General features: G+C 46.0%; 1 protein-coding gene across 2 annotated transcripts; it reads right to left on the bottom strand.

Moving 5' to 3' along the window:
* Window positions 1-47: 47 nt before the first annotated feature.
* On the bottom strand, window positions 48-15,700 carry LOC139814456 (GTP-binding protein Di-Ras2). Of its 2 annotated transcripts, none has more exons than XM_071780719.1 (4): window positions 14,578-15,700; window positions 12,104-12,417; window positions 9,724-9,942; window positions 48-9,019 (listed from the first exon to the last, which is right to left on the bottom strand). In XM_071780719.1, the coding sequence occupies exons 2-4, from the start codon at window positions 12,239-12,241 to the stop codon at window positions 8,786-8,788; spliced, it is 591 nt and encodes a 196-aa protein (XP_071636820.1). In that variant the 5' UTR covers window positions 12,242-12,417; window positions 14,578-15,700; the 3' UTR covers window positions 48-8,785. The 2 variants fall into 2 exon arrangements, with proteins under 2 accessions (XP_071636820.1, XP_071636821.1); XM_071780720.1 differs by lacking the exon at window positions 14,578-15,700 and adding an exon at window positions 13,794-14,568.
* Window positions 15,701-16,244: the final 544 nt, after the last annotated feature.

The following is a 16,244-nucleotide window of genomic DNA, read 5'->3' as shown; positions in this document are numbered from 1 at the left end:
TCAAGTGACGAGGACGTGAGGAGGACAATTCGAGAGAAACGAGCGGGTTGCCAAGAATCAAGATCATTTAATTCTCACGAGTACAGATTCGTAGCTGATTAACGATTCTTCGGTTGATAATGAATGAGCAAATTTGTCGCAATAACAAGCCTATTTATCTCAGCGTGTATTGGTCGCTTATTTAAATAGATAATTAGACACCCTTTGCGCCATTCTCTACGTGCACTCTCGCAATACGTGTGTGGAACGTGTGTATTTTTAACGTGTACAGAGAGTGGGAACGCGCGTTTTTTCCTCCCTCGCCTCATTCTCACGTGTCCTTAACGCGTGAAGGAACTTTTCATCCCGCCGAACGCCTGCCCGTTTCCAGTTCAGCAGCTAAAAACCTTCCCGAACTTTTAGATTCTGATCTGAATGATGTCGGGAGATCGATACGAAAAATATTAAGAGCCGCCATGACTACGATCTCAAAGTAGAATAACGTTGAAATAAATCCGACGCTTCGAAATCTTATATAATTAAATATTTCGATCGATAATTAAATACGTCTGGATCACATAAATGTCCGACGGGAAAGAATGCAATGAAATCTGGGCCTCTCCTCATCTTGCACAAGAAAAAAATTACCCGATTGCGACTCCGATAAAGTAGCCTAATGTGGACTAATGTAAGTATTTTTATCTTTCACGTTCTTATTTTTGAGGATACACCGGATGATTTGGCAATAAATTTTCCAAAATAGAATACATAATAAAATACAATAGAAATTATTAAAATTAGTTTTATCTCGATCGCATCATTCAGCTCAGCAGCAGGTTCCAGGTGCGAAAGGTTTCATTGAGTAATCCCTGCTTAACAATCATCGAGATTCGTTCCACGCGCGACTTTCCTCTCTACTCGTTCGTGTCTCCTTTGTATCTCATTCTCTATTACTTTTATACATTTATTTATTCGCACATCTCGGTTTTACAGGCTCGCGGCAAGCAATTTGCGGATAAAGCGTTGTATATCGTTTCGTCACGCGATTAACGGAGATCAAGAAAAGTTGCTTTAACAAATAATTAATCACTTACAGCAAGCTTAAGCCTAAACAAATGTGCGTCGAGGCGAATTCGTACTTTCGCATATTTCTAAATTGTTGCGCGAATTCGTATCTTTACAAGCGAGACTACGTCGCGATATGATGCGGAAGTTTAATGTCGAAAATGCACAAATCTTAATTCAAAGGCCTTCGTACGATCGAATAAATTTGTATAAAAAAAAAAACGAAACGGCTTCGTCCACGAAAACTTTGGCGCGTTTATATGAAATATACAGTCGATTAAAATCCGCGAATAATACGAATTTCCCTCGACGAACGTATAACGTAAGTTAGCAGCAAGAACGACCGCTGAAAATCGGCGATACCTTTGTACAGGAGAGCTCGTTGCATTTAAAAGCACATGTCAAAAACTTACCGCCTCGCACGCCCCGGATTCACAAATCGACGATATCCTCCTTGCAATGCCTTCTTATTTTTCTCTCTTATTTTTTTGTTGGTTGATATGATTCATTGATATGGTCCGTCGTAAGTTACGCTACTTTGTCGTCGTTACTCTGTTATTTGTGCGAAGAGGATTTATAGGGAGAGTCCGCGCCTACAAACGGCGGCAAAATATGCGCAACGCACTTGTCGAACGACGCTTCGGGCCGGATTTTCTTTTTTTTTTCTTTCCATTCGGAAGTACGTATTTAACTATCACGCTGATAATGGAGATCTTTTGCAATTTGTGCTTGGAATACGCTAAACGCTGGTGCTACGTCAGATCATAACAAATAAAGTGGAGCAAATTTTTTTCTTTGATAAATTTGCTAACATCATCTTTTACTTTGACATATAAGAGACATAAAGCAAATGGTTCGTACTAAAAGCAAAAAATTGAAAGACCTTTCTTCTGCTTTTGCTCTCTCGTTACTAAGAGCAATCGCTCCGCTTCTATTAATATGACCCAATTAAGTGGTAAGGTAATTAATGTACGTGTAATATTAATAATTAACGTATATACAACGATCAGAAATTATTATTTACAGAACGATAATTTTCTCACGTCGACATTTATAATAATAATATAATTAACGACGATGATGTGAACGGGGGTGATAAAAAGTCGCTGTGACGAGACTCGCAGCTTTTCTTCGGCGTTTACCGTATTCGAGATACCGTACCGCAAAACTCCCCGATAACGCAGCATCAGATTCGATATCGTTGAGATCGCATTGCGTCAACGAAAGCGCTTTAATATCACTCGAGATCCTTATACTCTTATATTTCGGCTACTGCAATGCGTTGTGTGTTTCGTTTTGTCACCTGACGTGTGTACGTGTACGTGTGTGTATTGTGTATACGTACGTTTATATACTTGCTTAACTTGCTCTCGTCGCACTTCGTCATTATCCTCGTCGTAGTAACAAAATTTCTAATTTCGATATACGTTACGTGGCATTTTATAATGTTTCGATCTTTGATCGCTTCTTGCGTGAGAGAACTTTTGACTTTCGACTCGATTATACAGTTTGATTTGCGAAAAGACGTACGCGAGACGTCGAAAATATAAAAGTTCCAATAGGTTGTCAAATAAATTATAAAAAAAAATCACCGATTTCATCTTTATGTGCTCGCACAAATTGATAATTTCGTGTGGCGAAAATGCGAAGAGCCATCGTGACGTGGGTATAACCGGCACAATGCGCACGTACGTATATTCTCTCCCTCCGTAACACCAATTGGCCCCAGAAACTAAGAGGATACCGTGTGTCCGTATAAGTTTACGTATATACGTTCATCCCCGCTCCTCACAAACTTGTCCTTCCCCTCTGAATTTCTTCCTACCTTTCTCCTTGCTGTCTTCAAAGCCCAAAGCTCGACTTCGTAATATCTCTATCTCGCTCTCGATAAGATTCTATTAAATCTGAATCTATTACGTGTACCTACAGACTATGTCCTTGACGATTTACGCTGGACCGCGGATGTTTCGGCAAGAGTTCATCGGTCGATTTGTCTTTAAAAGAAATTCAATCGGCAACTGTGTCTTCTGGCAACGTTCCATTCGGAAGTCAACTGCCCGAGCAGTTTATTTTATTCGACATTCGACTCCCTTCTCCTCTGTTCTTTTTTTCAATGAAAGTGCAAACGCACGATCTTCTCACGTATTTCTTACTTTCGTCGATCTCGCGAATTTGCGTACAGTACTGCGACATCTTCGTTAAAGAGAAATCGACCTTACGTTAGTCGATAGTCCAAAAATCGAGACGGAAAACACTCTGCATACACATACCATTTACCTAATTAGTCGCAAAAATCTACATCGGCCCATTCTCTCTCCTTCCAATATTGAAGCCGCGAGAAAATTGCAAGAAAGTATTGGAATCGATAAGATAAACCGTCGCGTTCTCCTACCTCGAGATAGCGATTTGCCTACGTTTTTAATTTCCCTTAGCCAGCAAATAAAATATTTCCAAACAGCTAAACGCAACAATGAGAAAATGACACTTTTTCGCACTTTCCCTATATATATATACATATATATATATATAAAGACGACGGTACGTACGTAGACCTTTATGACGAAGTCTGCGCGACATACATTTTGCATAATTAATGTCAATATGTATCTCTTCGTGTGAGCGTGTACATGTGTGTTTGCGTGTGTGTGTCCTTATTTAATATATAATATATCCTATTCTACTAACTGGTACTCCCTATAATTACGGGATAATACTACGTGTGGTTCGTAATCGATCGACCAATTTGATAACAAGTGATTTAGAAAGTAGCGGCGAATGCTCTCTTCTCCTTTCTTGTTTTTTTTCATCGCCACGTGCTGCCTCGTCGGAATCAAGAGAGCAAACGCTCGCAAAAAACCACCTTTGACTAATAATCCTCTAATAATAATTGTAATAATTATAGGTACGTATGTATACACTTTGGTATCGGGATATATCTCTGAATATAGAAAACCTTATATACAATTTACACTTAGTTAGGAATTTCCTCGGATTATTTAACGATCATTTATTAAACACGTTACGCGCTACGTTTAAACACGGCATATTATGATTTAATAAACAAGGTCCTCGTAAAAAAAGGCGCCGAAGGTCGGCGCGAGGGACTGTCGTTCCTTTCTGTCGTCGGGAAGGAGGGGTCAGCGCTCTGACGTTCCCTTTTCCCTCGTTGCTCGCGCAAAAATTAGAAAAAATTTCGGCGATGGCGCTCCTCCGAGCACGGCGAACGCCAAACGCGTCGCGTGATAAACGATAACGTGACAGCCCGAGATGAGAGATTAGCGTATTCGCGGAGACCGTTAGAACGTGGGATATAAGACCGTTTACCGTGCTCGGCTTAACGTCGTCGCGCAAAAACGACGTTCTGTACGACGACAATAGCGATAATTACCTACGATGAAGCGAAGTGCGAAGCACGCCTAACAATCGTAGTTGTAGCAAGTAATACACGGCTACGTACAAGTGGTATACAACGTATACACACGAGGACCGACCTCGTTTCAGCGCGTGTCGCAGTAATATCAACGAGACGTGACAGACAATCCGGTATACGCGGTTCGTTAAGCTATCGGTCGACAGAAGGGAATGGGATCTCCGTCCCTTAAAGCTGTTTCGTCGTTTTCTTCTTTTTCTTTTGCTCCGCCGGAAACACCGAGAGAGTCCGGACCGGCGCGGAGTCCGGAATGCCGAGCAGCCGCAGCCGGGGCGATAGGTTCGGGGGAATGAAAATCAGACGAGTCAAAACGAGCACGGCGAGAATTTTTCACTTCCGCGAGATCGAGCAGCTCGGACTTAAGGGCCCGATCGAGAGAGCGATTCCCCGCGGAGGAATTCGTAATATCACGCGGCGAACAAATTCCCGTCCCTCTCGATTCGGCCTTCTTTTCTCTCTTTTTTTCCCTTCCCCGTGTGAGTGAGAGACACGGAGAGCGCCACGGGGATGAATCGTCGGATGATTTTACGTGTAATTCGTTGGATAAGAGTCCCGAGTACTTCCTCGACAGATATGTAGAGCAACGAAAACGGCGCAGCGTGGCCGCCACTAGGATTGGCCAGCGACAGCTACTGGGTATCGACATTCTGAACTTCTTTTCGACGTCGACAGTTTTTATATTATTCTCCGATGTCATCTTTCGAAAAAGTGACTTACAAACCTAGATTCTCTTTCTCGAGACAAGCCGTCCGAGCAATTCGAAACTTTCTTCCGTGATCACTATAAATCGTATTTTTATATGTCAAAAATATATATAACTGCATTAGTCTTAATTTTTCTAATTAATTTTCAGTCTGAACGACATTATTTAATATCTGTAATATAATATTCGTCGTTGGTGACCTTCTCCGAATGGCCATTTCTAGCCTCGGCTCGCCTCGATGATCGCTATAATTGATGGCATTCACGTTGCCAGCAACTGACGCACCGGCCTGGCCAGGGACATATTGTCGACTTGTTCAAAGGACGATCTCCAATTTCGAGTCAGATTGCCGATTAGCTCTAACCTCGTGTCGCCGCCGTACGCGTCCGTCGGCCTTGCCGCGATATCTCTCACAGCGTGTATTTACGTATTTACAGCGGGATTGCAATTAAATTATTCAGACACAATAAGTAAAGCAATGTAAGCGGAGCCGTCTGAGGATTCAATAGGATCTTATCTTTGTTCCTATTCAAAGTTAAATGAGAACGCGTCGAGTGAGCAGCCGTACAGAGAGGATGGGATGAGACGCGATATATAAGGAGTATGTTTTTTTTTTTAAATCCGACTTTTCAATACTCGGCTTTAGAATATTGTAATATTGTAACTCGACGAGTTTTTCCGCGAGGGACATTATTGCGAGAACGCGATATGTATGTTAGCTCGATAGGACTCGATTTAGGTCCTTGATGAGCGTATGCACATCACTCGATACACTCTCGAGACACTAGCCATCTCGAGTGTCGACGGCTATAAATACGGCCCTTCACACGGAGCCCAGTAGTCGAGACGCGTTCAAGTGCAGGCGGCGAACCATCATCGTCATTATCAACATCATCGTTAGCGCGACGTGGTGTTACATCGATCGTATCGACGCCCGGCGGACGCGACGGGCGGCGTCGCGACGTTGGCCCGAGGAACATATATATCGCGGAGGAAGAAGAGGCCTCCGGTCTTCTCTGATATATCCGTAAAATGGGATGACAAGGGATGGCCGCGAGAGAACGCGCGTCACGAGGAACACTATACGGATACGTTCAACGATGTGCCGCAAAAGGGGGGTAGGCGGGAGGTGGACGAGAGGAATAGGTGAGAGAACGTGATATAATTATTCCACTAATTGTCTACGTTCTGCTATGTTCGTCCGAGGTTTCCCGTGAGAACGCCTAAAAACGCCTCAGGTTTAACTCTTTCCTACTAGAAAAAAAAAAAAACCATTAAAAACGCTGCATCGATATGGAAAACGTGTGCCGTAATCACATGTACAGTTACAATCTCGTAATCTCTCGCGATTCGCCTGTCAACAAATCTGTGCCTACGCGTGTGTCTGTGTGTGAGTGTGTGCTGCATTGCACGTTCAATGATATAAATTATAAATTAATACAACTTGCATGTTTCTCTGCATACGTGTGTATGTTTGTTGCTGTGTGTACGCGGATTTGCTGTGTTATGTCCATTGCTGTCCATTTGTAACTCTAATTAGCTAGCGTAGTCATTACAAAATTCTTACAACTATTCAACAAAAACCAATCTCGTAACAACTTTTATCTACTTGTTTATTCGTCGTTCGCACACGCACTTTCATATATCTTTCTCTCTCTCCCTCTCTTTCTCTCATTTAATCTCGCACTCTCTCTCTCGCTCTCTCTGTTGTCATCCTCACGAAAAACTTTCACGCGCGCGCATTACACCAGTCCCTAGTCGTCGTGCGGTAGTCTCCGATTGCGGAGCATTGCGGAATTTTCATGGAAGGGCACCGGTCGCGGCTATTATCGATTCAGCACGTTAGCTAAATTGAGGTGGTCCGCGAAAAAAGGCCACGCCGAATGGCCCGACGATCCCTTTTTAAAGCCCTCAACCACATTCAGGTTCATATTTTTCAACATACTTTTACCTCGAGTCTAGATACGCGCTCGGCGATAATTCATTCTTTTTTCAAACGATCTTCGCGTTCGGTACACTTTGCTGAATCTTTCAACGTTGTCACTTTCCGAAATTTACATATATCTTTCTAATGCCCGCCGAGCTCGATCATATTCTACAGGATTCGCGTATCTTCAACATTTTTCACATTCGATACAAATTTACTGAATTGATATACGTTTTATGTGTGTTATATACGGGATTCAGTAAATCGATCTACGGAAAAAGGGCTGCTTTTACGGCTGCCCTTCGCCTCGTAGACCGTCTCGATTGCGAGTGACAAAACCGCGCCTCGTATTCGCGTCGATCTTCCATGACAATTCGTTATTTATCCGTATGCAAAAGGAACGATTTTGAGACGTGTAAATGTTTCAGCGGAAACTGAAAAAGAGAGTGACAGTCCCGCTAGAACGATTATCCTGATAATCGCTCAACTAAGCTCGAGATTAATTTTGTAATCGTTTTACACGACGATAATCGTCGGGGGTCTTTTCGGCCCTGCGAAAAAAGAGATTTTATAGAAATTACTAATTATCCGTCGCTATTGTTAAACGGAGAGCTTGGAGTTAATTATGACAAGAAGCGATTGCATCAATCGCGATAACTCGGATTTGTCCCGCTGTTATCTCGAGGAATTAATTATAATTAATTACGACTTTTATATATCGTTAGCATTATATTATCGTTTATTCATATCATTACTATTAAAATAAGAAAGTATGATGATATTTATGGGAAAAACTTTTTGAAAATGTGGCCACAAGTGACCAGATCTTTATAACGCAGAATAAACCTTATAAAAATTAATTCTCGTGTCTTTAAATAAAAATATCAGATATTTCGATATCTTATATCTCGTGATATGTTGCGTGCAGATAATGATTGGTTTGTAACGTTGCTCGTTACTATTATCGCCAGACTTTCCGTATCCGCAGCTGAGAGAAACGCGCGACTGTTTTCAGTGATAAAACTGATATCGTTGCTTTTGCCGACCCTCGTCGCAGATCGAGATTACCGCGGACGATTCTATGACGGAGTCAAGAAAAACAAGAGCGGGAACTCGAGTAATTTGTCATCATCGAGCACAGAGAAATTATACGCGGTCGAGCGGTCTATTGCGTAAAGTATTGTAACTTAAATTAAAAAGGCTTCGCCATCGACGAGCAACAGATACAACGAATTCGAGTACAACTCCTACGTGTTCGTCGACTTAAAACGCCTCCTGGTCTTCCTCAGATCGCACCGATTAATCCGTCAAGGCCCAGACTCGTTCTCGAAATTGAAAATTCTAAAACTTTCTCTTAGGATCCTTAAAAAATTATCTTTAAAAATTCGAAGTCTCGCGGATATTCTCTAGGCCCGCGTTCGTACGAACGAAACAAAGTACGACACGCTATAAACCTTTTGACGGATCTCGACGGAGCCGGAAGCCGCGAGGGATTCAAGTCGCGAACAAGTCGTCCGTCGTTGGCGAAAAACCGGCTTGGGATATCATTCGACGGGTATATGGCGGCGAGGCCCCATCTCGAGAGACGACGGATCCGGGGATGCTGCGCCCCGGAGGCGGCGAGGGGCCTCACTGGCGATCGCACGTGTCGTCGTTGTCGTCGTCGGAGCGTGGCGAATTTTTACATAATGGCACACTTCTCCTTAAGTCTTATCGCGTTGTTGCTCTGCACCGGCTGTAACGAGACCGAGCGGTTCTTCTCGAGAGTGAGCAGGTCCCGGAACAGGGCGTCCACGTTGTGATTCGTCTTGGCCGAGGTCTCCAGGAAGCCGCAGCCCCAGTTAGCCGCCTCGGCTGCGCCCTCGCTCATCGACACCTCACGCACCGACGGGCTCTCGTCGCACTTGTTCCCGACCTGAGTTATGAATCAACGATGGAACCGCATGACAATGAGTCGCGCTGCAGAAAACGACGCACGAAAAAGAAACTCGGAACGAAACAAGGGGGGTCTCATGCAGGAATGGAAATCCACTCGTTTGTGGAAACCAAGTTAAACCAAAAGTCAATCTCCGAGAGAGTCAAATTTCAAGAAGAAAGAAATCGAACACGTCGATTTACAGCGTTAAGAGCTTCCTCAAATTCCGCTCCATCTTATCCGAAGGTGGTATGAGGAAAATGGTAACTTTTTAATTACTTCCTTTTTTATCCTCGAATCGACGAAATGACTGGTATGCCACCAATAAACGATTTTTTTTTTAAATTTACTAGGAATATCGATGCTGAGCGAGAGAACAGCAAAATTCAATGCAGATATATATCGCGATAATCGTGACGTCATGAGAATTCATATCATCTTTCGCTTATGTACTTGATGACGAACATCTCTTATCGAGTTGACGACATGCGCGCGAAATATCGTCTGTAGGGATATTTAGGGATATTTTTTACGGTTATTATTCACGGTGCGAAAACTCGATAAGATAAGCCAGACGACGTATTTATAACGGAGCGCGGAAGCGTTCGTTCGTTTACTGCCCGCGGCTTCGCGGCGTATCGCGGAAGGGAAAAAACGGAAGCTGAAAGCTGAAACAAATGGGAGGGGTTGCGGCGAGTCCTTACCAACATAATGGGTATCTGCGAGATATCTTGGCCCTTGAGCTCCCTTATCACGGCCCAGATCGGTCGTAGCTCCTCGAGGCTTTGCCGTGAGCACACCGAGTACACCAAGATGAAGGCGTGACCTTTGCTTATAGAGAGCCGCTGCATAGCGGGAAACTGATGGGACCCCGTTGTGTCCGTAATTTGAAGTGTGCATATGTTTTTGTCGCAACTTATCACCTGAAATATCGTTAATGCGATCCGTTGACTTGGTCGCGCGTCTTTGGGCCTCGATCCGACTCGACTTGACTCGACTCGACTCGTGACTTCCGCGACTCCGTGATTTCCGATTCAACTTGACTCGGACTCCTCGCACCGAGTCAAATCGAACCGAATCGCAGGTTGCGGAGTAAGTACCGGATTGAGTCGAGTTAAATCGGAGATCGGCCCGCGCGATACCATCGGTGACACTTCTCGTCGCGCACACAGCGAGAGTCCCACCAGCATCGTCATTGTGTCTTTGTCATACAAATATACATACACATTGCACATACACACGTGCGTGCCGTGCACGCTCACGTGCCTCTGTTAAAATTTGTGGATATATACGTATGTGTACGCTATATCTACTATACGTCATATCAATCCATTGTCACACGCGAAATCGTTACACAAAACCGTTGCGCAACGCGCGGCGGGTGGATGATATAATCGAGTCATTATATGTCGTTGCTTTGACCTGCCTACACTTGTACGAGTACCTGATTCAAGATCGACGAGTTTAGGGCCAGCGCACGAACATTGCCGTAGCGTCTTACGCCTTACGTGAGATTTTTGCGTTACGCGAACGTAATGTAACGTACGTAACATAAGACTAATTACGTTACGTGCTTTTTTGTGCTTTACCATAAGATTGGCTTGCGAATGTTCGTGTGCTGGCCCTAACATCGATATGCAATTTACGCGTGTATCGGTGTCGTGAAAACCGTGCTACAGATCGCGCGGAGAAGATCTCGATTTTCCGTAGAAATTAAATGAAAATGACGTTACCGCGTGCAGGACTTGACGATTTGAACGACCTGTCATTCTCTCTGACCACGTGTTGTGACGCAATAATGTGTCGTAGCGCGTAATTAACACGCGATGCTTCTTTTTCGCGGTACGGCAAAACGTAAAGCAGTCGCGATCCGCAATGTGTGTCTCTGGCATGTACTTTCCCGATTAGCGTGTATTATTACCGCTAATTCTACTTCGCTATACCGGCGCGCTTTGCGCGGATATTCTCGATATGCCGCGGCCGCGCGAGTCGTTTGCAAATTTAATGTTTTTGCTCGCGCACACGTCGTGTTTTCGTATTATCGGCCGGATGTGCACGGGAGTGGGAATATTAAATTCGCGAATGGCAGAATTATCGCAATCCCGGTGGCGGCGCGCTGGAGGATACTGTGGGACATATCCGATTAATCGCGAAATCTCGGCTTCCGCGGAAATTACCGTCTACGTGTTGCGTCCGACCGCGACGTGCCGCGCCGCGTGCATTAAAGTTCGCTTTGCGCGATTCATAATTTAGCGACGTAGGAGTGAAATCTGCCAAATTTCGTGCGGTACTTGCACGTGCGCGAGCGAAGGCGTTTCTAATTAATTTTTCCGCGAATCGAAATCGATAAGTATAGACAAGGACCGCGTCAAACGCGTCGCGATGCTACGGTTTCACGAAACTTCAACTAGACTCAATTATAAACGCGCGATAACTTTGCGAGCGTAATTGTATTATTTCTATTTTAATACAGTCCAATATAATTAATTCGTAAAGGTTCAAAGAAGAAAAAACGTGCACGTACTTTGGTCGAATCGATTATCTGATTCTTTATTGTCTCATCTCTCTTCATCAAAGAGAGAGAGAGAAAGAGCGAGAGAGAGAATCGGCTAAATTTCAGTTAACTTTTCTTCATTGAGAGAAGTGATCGTTATCTCTGATCAATTAATGAAATCAATTACACGCGTTACGGATCGAGATAAATGCGCGGTCGCGGTCTTCGCGGCTACACAGAAAAAAAGAAATGTCAAAACCAAAACTTATATATACGTGCTCAATTATATGTATATATACTCAAATTAACGCGTTAATTGTTTCGCGTGCACGCAACAATCTATAATCTTCTTACAAGAATTTGACAATCTTTTTCTCGATTGGATTATATAAAATAACTTCGTTCAAGCAAGTTTTCATTGTTCAACGCAACATGCAACCTTATTTCAAAATTTCCACTTTGAAACTAAAGAATTTTTAAAAATATTCCCTTTTTTCTGTGCACGAGCATGCATTCCCATTCAAGGGAAAAAAATTGGGTCAAGAAAATCGCGCGTTTGAAAGGGGTTGGTATACCACACACACGCTTACCTGTCTGTAGGTGTCCTCGATGGTCGGGATGTAGGACTCGCGGAAGGACCCCTTCACGAAGCGCAGCACGAGGGAACTCTTGCCGACGCCGCCCGCCCCGAACACGACCACGCGATAGTCGTTGCTCTGCTCCGGCATCCTGACATCTGCCGTCCCGGCGACGTAAACCCCCGGCGCTCGGGGTCCGCGTAAAGAGAGACGACGCGGGGGTTGAGACCAGACGAGAGAGGGAGAATGAGCGTGCGTGTGCGTGCCGTGGGGGATGTACGAGACGATCACCTTCCTCGAACTCTCTCCCGATCACACCGCCCGACCTGCCGCACACGATACACAAGTTATATACCGGATGTCTCGAAACTACCCGATGTCCCTCTGACCGGCCGATCCGGAGACGATTCTTCTCCTCGGTTGAAAATATCGATCGGCAGTCTCGCGTCCTTCCGGTCTTTATCGCGCGTTTTCGTGATTGATTTTCGAATTTAAGCTCATGAAAGTAAAATTCAGCGACCACGTTCTGAACCTCAGTTCGGAAATCGTGAGTACGTTGACAGTTTTCTCGAGGGAGACGCGACTCTCTCCAGGTCGGCCAAGACAGTCCACGCGGCGAAAGGGGACATCCGGTGGTAACGGGACACCCCATGTATAAGCGCGCATGCCACAGTCTCCGTGCCGCGCTTCGCCCACGCGGCTAATAATCTGAACCCACGAAAGGTTACATCCGTCCGCGCATATCTCGTGACGTGTACTCCTCCGATGACGACACCCACGAAACCGCATACGACCGTATGCGGCCCCCCCGTTCCCGCCCGACCCCGTCGCGCAGCCTCATGCGGGTCTGTCTTGTTTGTCCGCGCCCCTCCTCCCCCCGCACCTCATCGCAATCACCCGAACAATCGGATTTATATATTTCACGCTTGCGTGTATCCCGAGCATACAAACACGTATCTGTTTTATTCCAAAAATAACCACGGAAAAAAATGCTGATGTTAAAGAATAGCAAAGCGCGCGAGTTGTAATCGAAATCGAGAATTCTGGAGAACGTAGGACTGCCATTTTGAAACTCTCGGCTGTGAATGATCGATTCGCTTCAAATCTTACTGTTTACATCGTTATGTATGTCGAGAGAGAGAGGGAGAGAGAGAGAGAGACACAAATATCGTCTTCCGCAACCGGCGCGGCGCGACCAGCCGTCCGCGAAAAGTCTGCTTTTTCCACTTGCCTCATCTACGTCATGCCGCAAGTCCTCTTTTCCTTCCCTCTCTCCGCTCGACACGGTCCAAATACGCTTGCTTCGTTTTAAAGCGTACTTTTTCTAAAGCTAATTATTAAGAAGGACAGATCTGGAGGCGCGGGACGAAAGCAGGTCCATCCTTTAGTCGCACGTTTCTTGCGCTTTCTGCATTTAAGATTAAACGACGAGAGGAAGAAAAGATACGAAGCGCGGAAGATGCAACTGACCTCAGGATTTGCAGGATTCTGCAAATTTTATCGTTTTAAAGAAAAGAAAACGCTACTTCGAATATAAGAACTTTTGCGAGACAATCAAAATTTTCCTGGTTTTTGCGTACTTTCGACAAACGTTCAATTTCGACTCTCCGCACGGAAACTAAATACACTTTGGCAATCGTCGTATTTGTATTTGCAGGAACTAAAGGGTTCGCTGTCGCGCGACATCGGAAAACGACGTTACCGAAATTATACTGGAGCACACGCCGGGTCATCGAAGAGATATTCACTTGAAAAACTCGCGATCGTTATCCTCGACGTGTTCGTCTTTAATAAACGATCGCGCGAAGGTGGAAGGGTGCCTTAGTCACCCGTGGGAAAATATCGTTGCCGTGCCATCCCCTCCCACCGGTCCTCCGTGTCACAATTACCCCGATCGACCTCGCCGGAGGTTCTATCGTTCTATCCCTGGAGTTTTCGTCACCGTTCGCAATCACGCAAGCTCGCGACGTCGCTCGCTAATACGCGACGCGATTCACGCGATAATCGCATTTCGCCGGAGAGCCGACCGGTCGGGAATACTTTGACCGCCGTGGCCGCCGGGCGCCCTCGATTGACCGTACCTCCGCACGAGGATCGTTCCTCGACCCTGATCGACGTTTCGCCGCGCGTCGACGCCGCGTTGGGATTGACAGCGAACGGTGTCGGGGCACTGACAATTAAACTGACAACTGGAGAACTCGCGCGTGTACCCGCGGGGGGACGCACTTTTTTTTCATGCACTATTCTTTCAAAATCGGAGCAGGCACGAGCGTTGGAAGTTGCGGGAAAGGGTGAAGCGAAACGCGGTCACGGACCCGGGGAGACAGACCCAGCGAGGCGGCGACACTTAACCCCCGTGGTCGCGCTCGACGCTCGACGGGGGCATTCGCGGCAACGTCGCGTCGCTCAGGAGCGAGGACGAAATATAAGGGATCTCGTTGAAGGGCGAAGGGCGGACGGAGTTATATCAAGATGGGGAAACCTGCCGTTGTGGTCGAACGGAGGATCCTCGTCGGAGCTTCCCTCTTCGGTTCCGCAGGCGGGCCGCGCTCGCCACTCGCCAGGCGATCCGACGACTTCCTCGCGGCGGAGAGCGTGTGTCGTGTCACTCGCGCTGCGTACGCGTGCGTGCGTTCACAACCGTGGCGGTCAAAAACGTGCGAATGACACGGACGGAGAACGGCCGCTTTTCCTCGTCTCTCGTCACCGCGTTATTTTACGTTACGTTACGCCCGTTACGGAATCGCGACGGACCGACGCGGCGAACTAGGCGCTGCGCGGCGCGGCCTCCCGAACGTCAACCCCCCTGAAGTCCGTCCCGCTCGTCGCGCGGCGGTCGCGGCCCGCGGCTACCTTCGCGCGGAAACGGCGGGCGCGCGCGAGTGCGATAATGCGATATCCGTTCCGGGCTTGGTCGCGTCGCTTTTTCCTTTCACGCTCCGATCGACGACGGACTCGCAAGCCGTGACTCTCTCGCGATTGACATAACGGTTGATAACGGTATAATCTTGCCTGTTTCTTTATTTTCCTTCCTTTCCCAAATCGCGCAAACTTGGACGATTTCACGGATGAAAACGAAGCGCGCGCCCTCCGCGCTACGTGGTGTGGGTGTGCGCGCGACGTGTACGCACCGTCGCGTCGCCGAAAGCGCCACGGGAAAATCAATAGCGCTTCCACGTGTGTGTGGGTGAGTGGGTGTATGCGGCGTCAGTGGCGTGACCGCGCGAGGGTGCACCCTGGGGGCGAATTACGGATCACGGGGGACGTCGTAATTTCAGCGAAATCGATTTGCAGCGGGATCTGCCGTCTCCGCGTGGCGATTTCAGATTTCAGCCCCGAAAATTGAATCCGACGAAATTACGGTCGCTCGATTAAATAACGTAAAATTATTTGTACGTTGCGACGCCCTGGAAGACTCGTTCCGAGACGAGTATATTGTACGAAAGCACATTTCTTCTTCTTTGTGTTTCAGGAATTTATTAAGTTCATTTTCGCTTGTTAAATACAATTTATATAAAAGTAATAATATAAGAATCCAGTAATTCCTGAGGGTATTTTATGTACAGGTACTTACAGATGCGCATTTGCATGTTTTTTTTTTACACTCTTACTTCGGTTCAGGCTCTTTCAGCAGTGGGTTCTTTATCGCAAGATCGGTTCCTTCGCAACCGATGGTATCGTAGGTCCATTTGCGATTATTTCTGACAAAGTCACAATAATTCGAATGGATTATCTCGCGACAGAACGGACTATAGGAGTTTTGCCAGATATGGAAAGTATAGAGTTTTACCTGCAATCGTGGGCGCATTTCGGGGAAGAACATTTAGGGCACGGAAAGTGGCATCCAGGACAATCCAAGCTCAAGCAGTCACAAAGATCGTCCGACGTCCGTATGAAAATGCCCACGTCGTTGTACAGGTGCTTCCTGTAGCTCTGATACAATCGACGATATAGCTTGCGCTTCTCTCGTTCGCTGTGCTCTGGATCGAAGTTCCTCAAGAATTTCTTGCTCAAGTTATCCACGGCCCTTTGCCTCGAGCCCCGAGTACTCTTCTGCAAACACAAAGTCGGAATGATTATAAAACCGTCCCTCTTTTTTCCTTGGCAATCAATTTTGTTTTTCAGGCAAACGATTGAACGAAGCTCTTACTCT

This window comes from Temnothorax longispinosus, chromosome 6 (genome assembly GCF_030848805.1).
Source record: "Temnothorax longispinosus isolate EJ_2023e chromosome 6, Tlon_JGU_v1, whole genome shotgun sequence".
NCBI classification, from domain to species: Eukaryota; Metazoa; Arthropoda; class Insecta; order Hymenoptera; family Formicidae; genus Temnothorax; species Temnothorax longispinosus.
The sequence above is the reverse complement of the archived record's forward strand: the minus strand, read 5'-3'. Positions and strand labels throughout refer to the sequence as shown.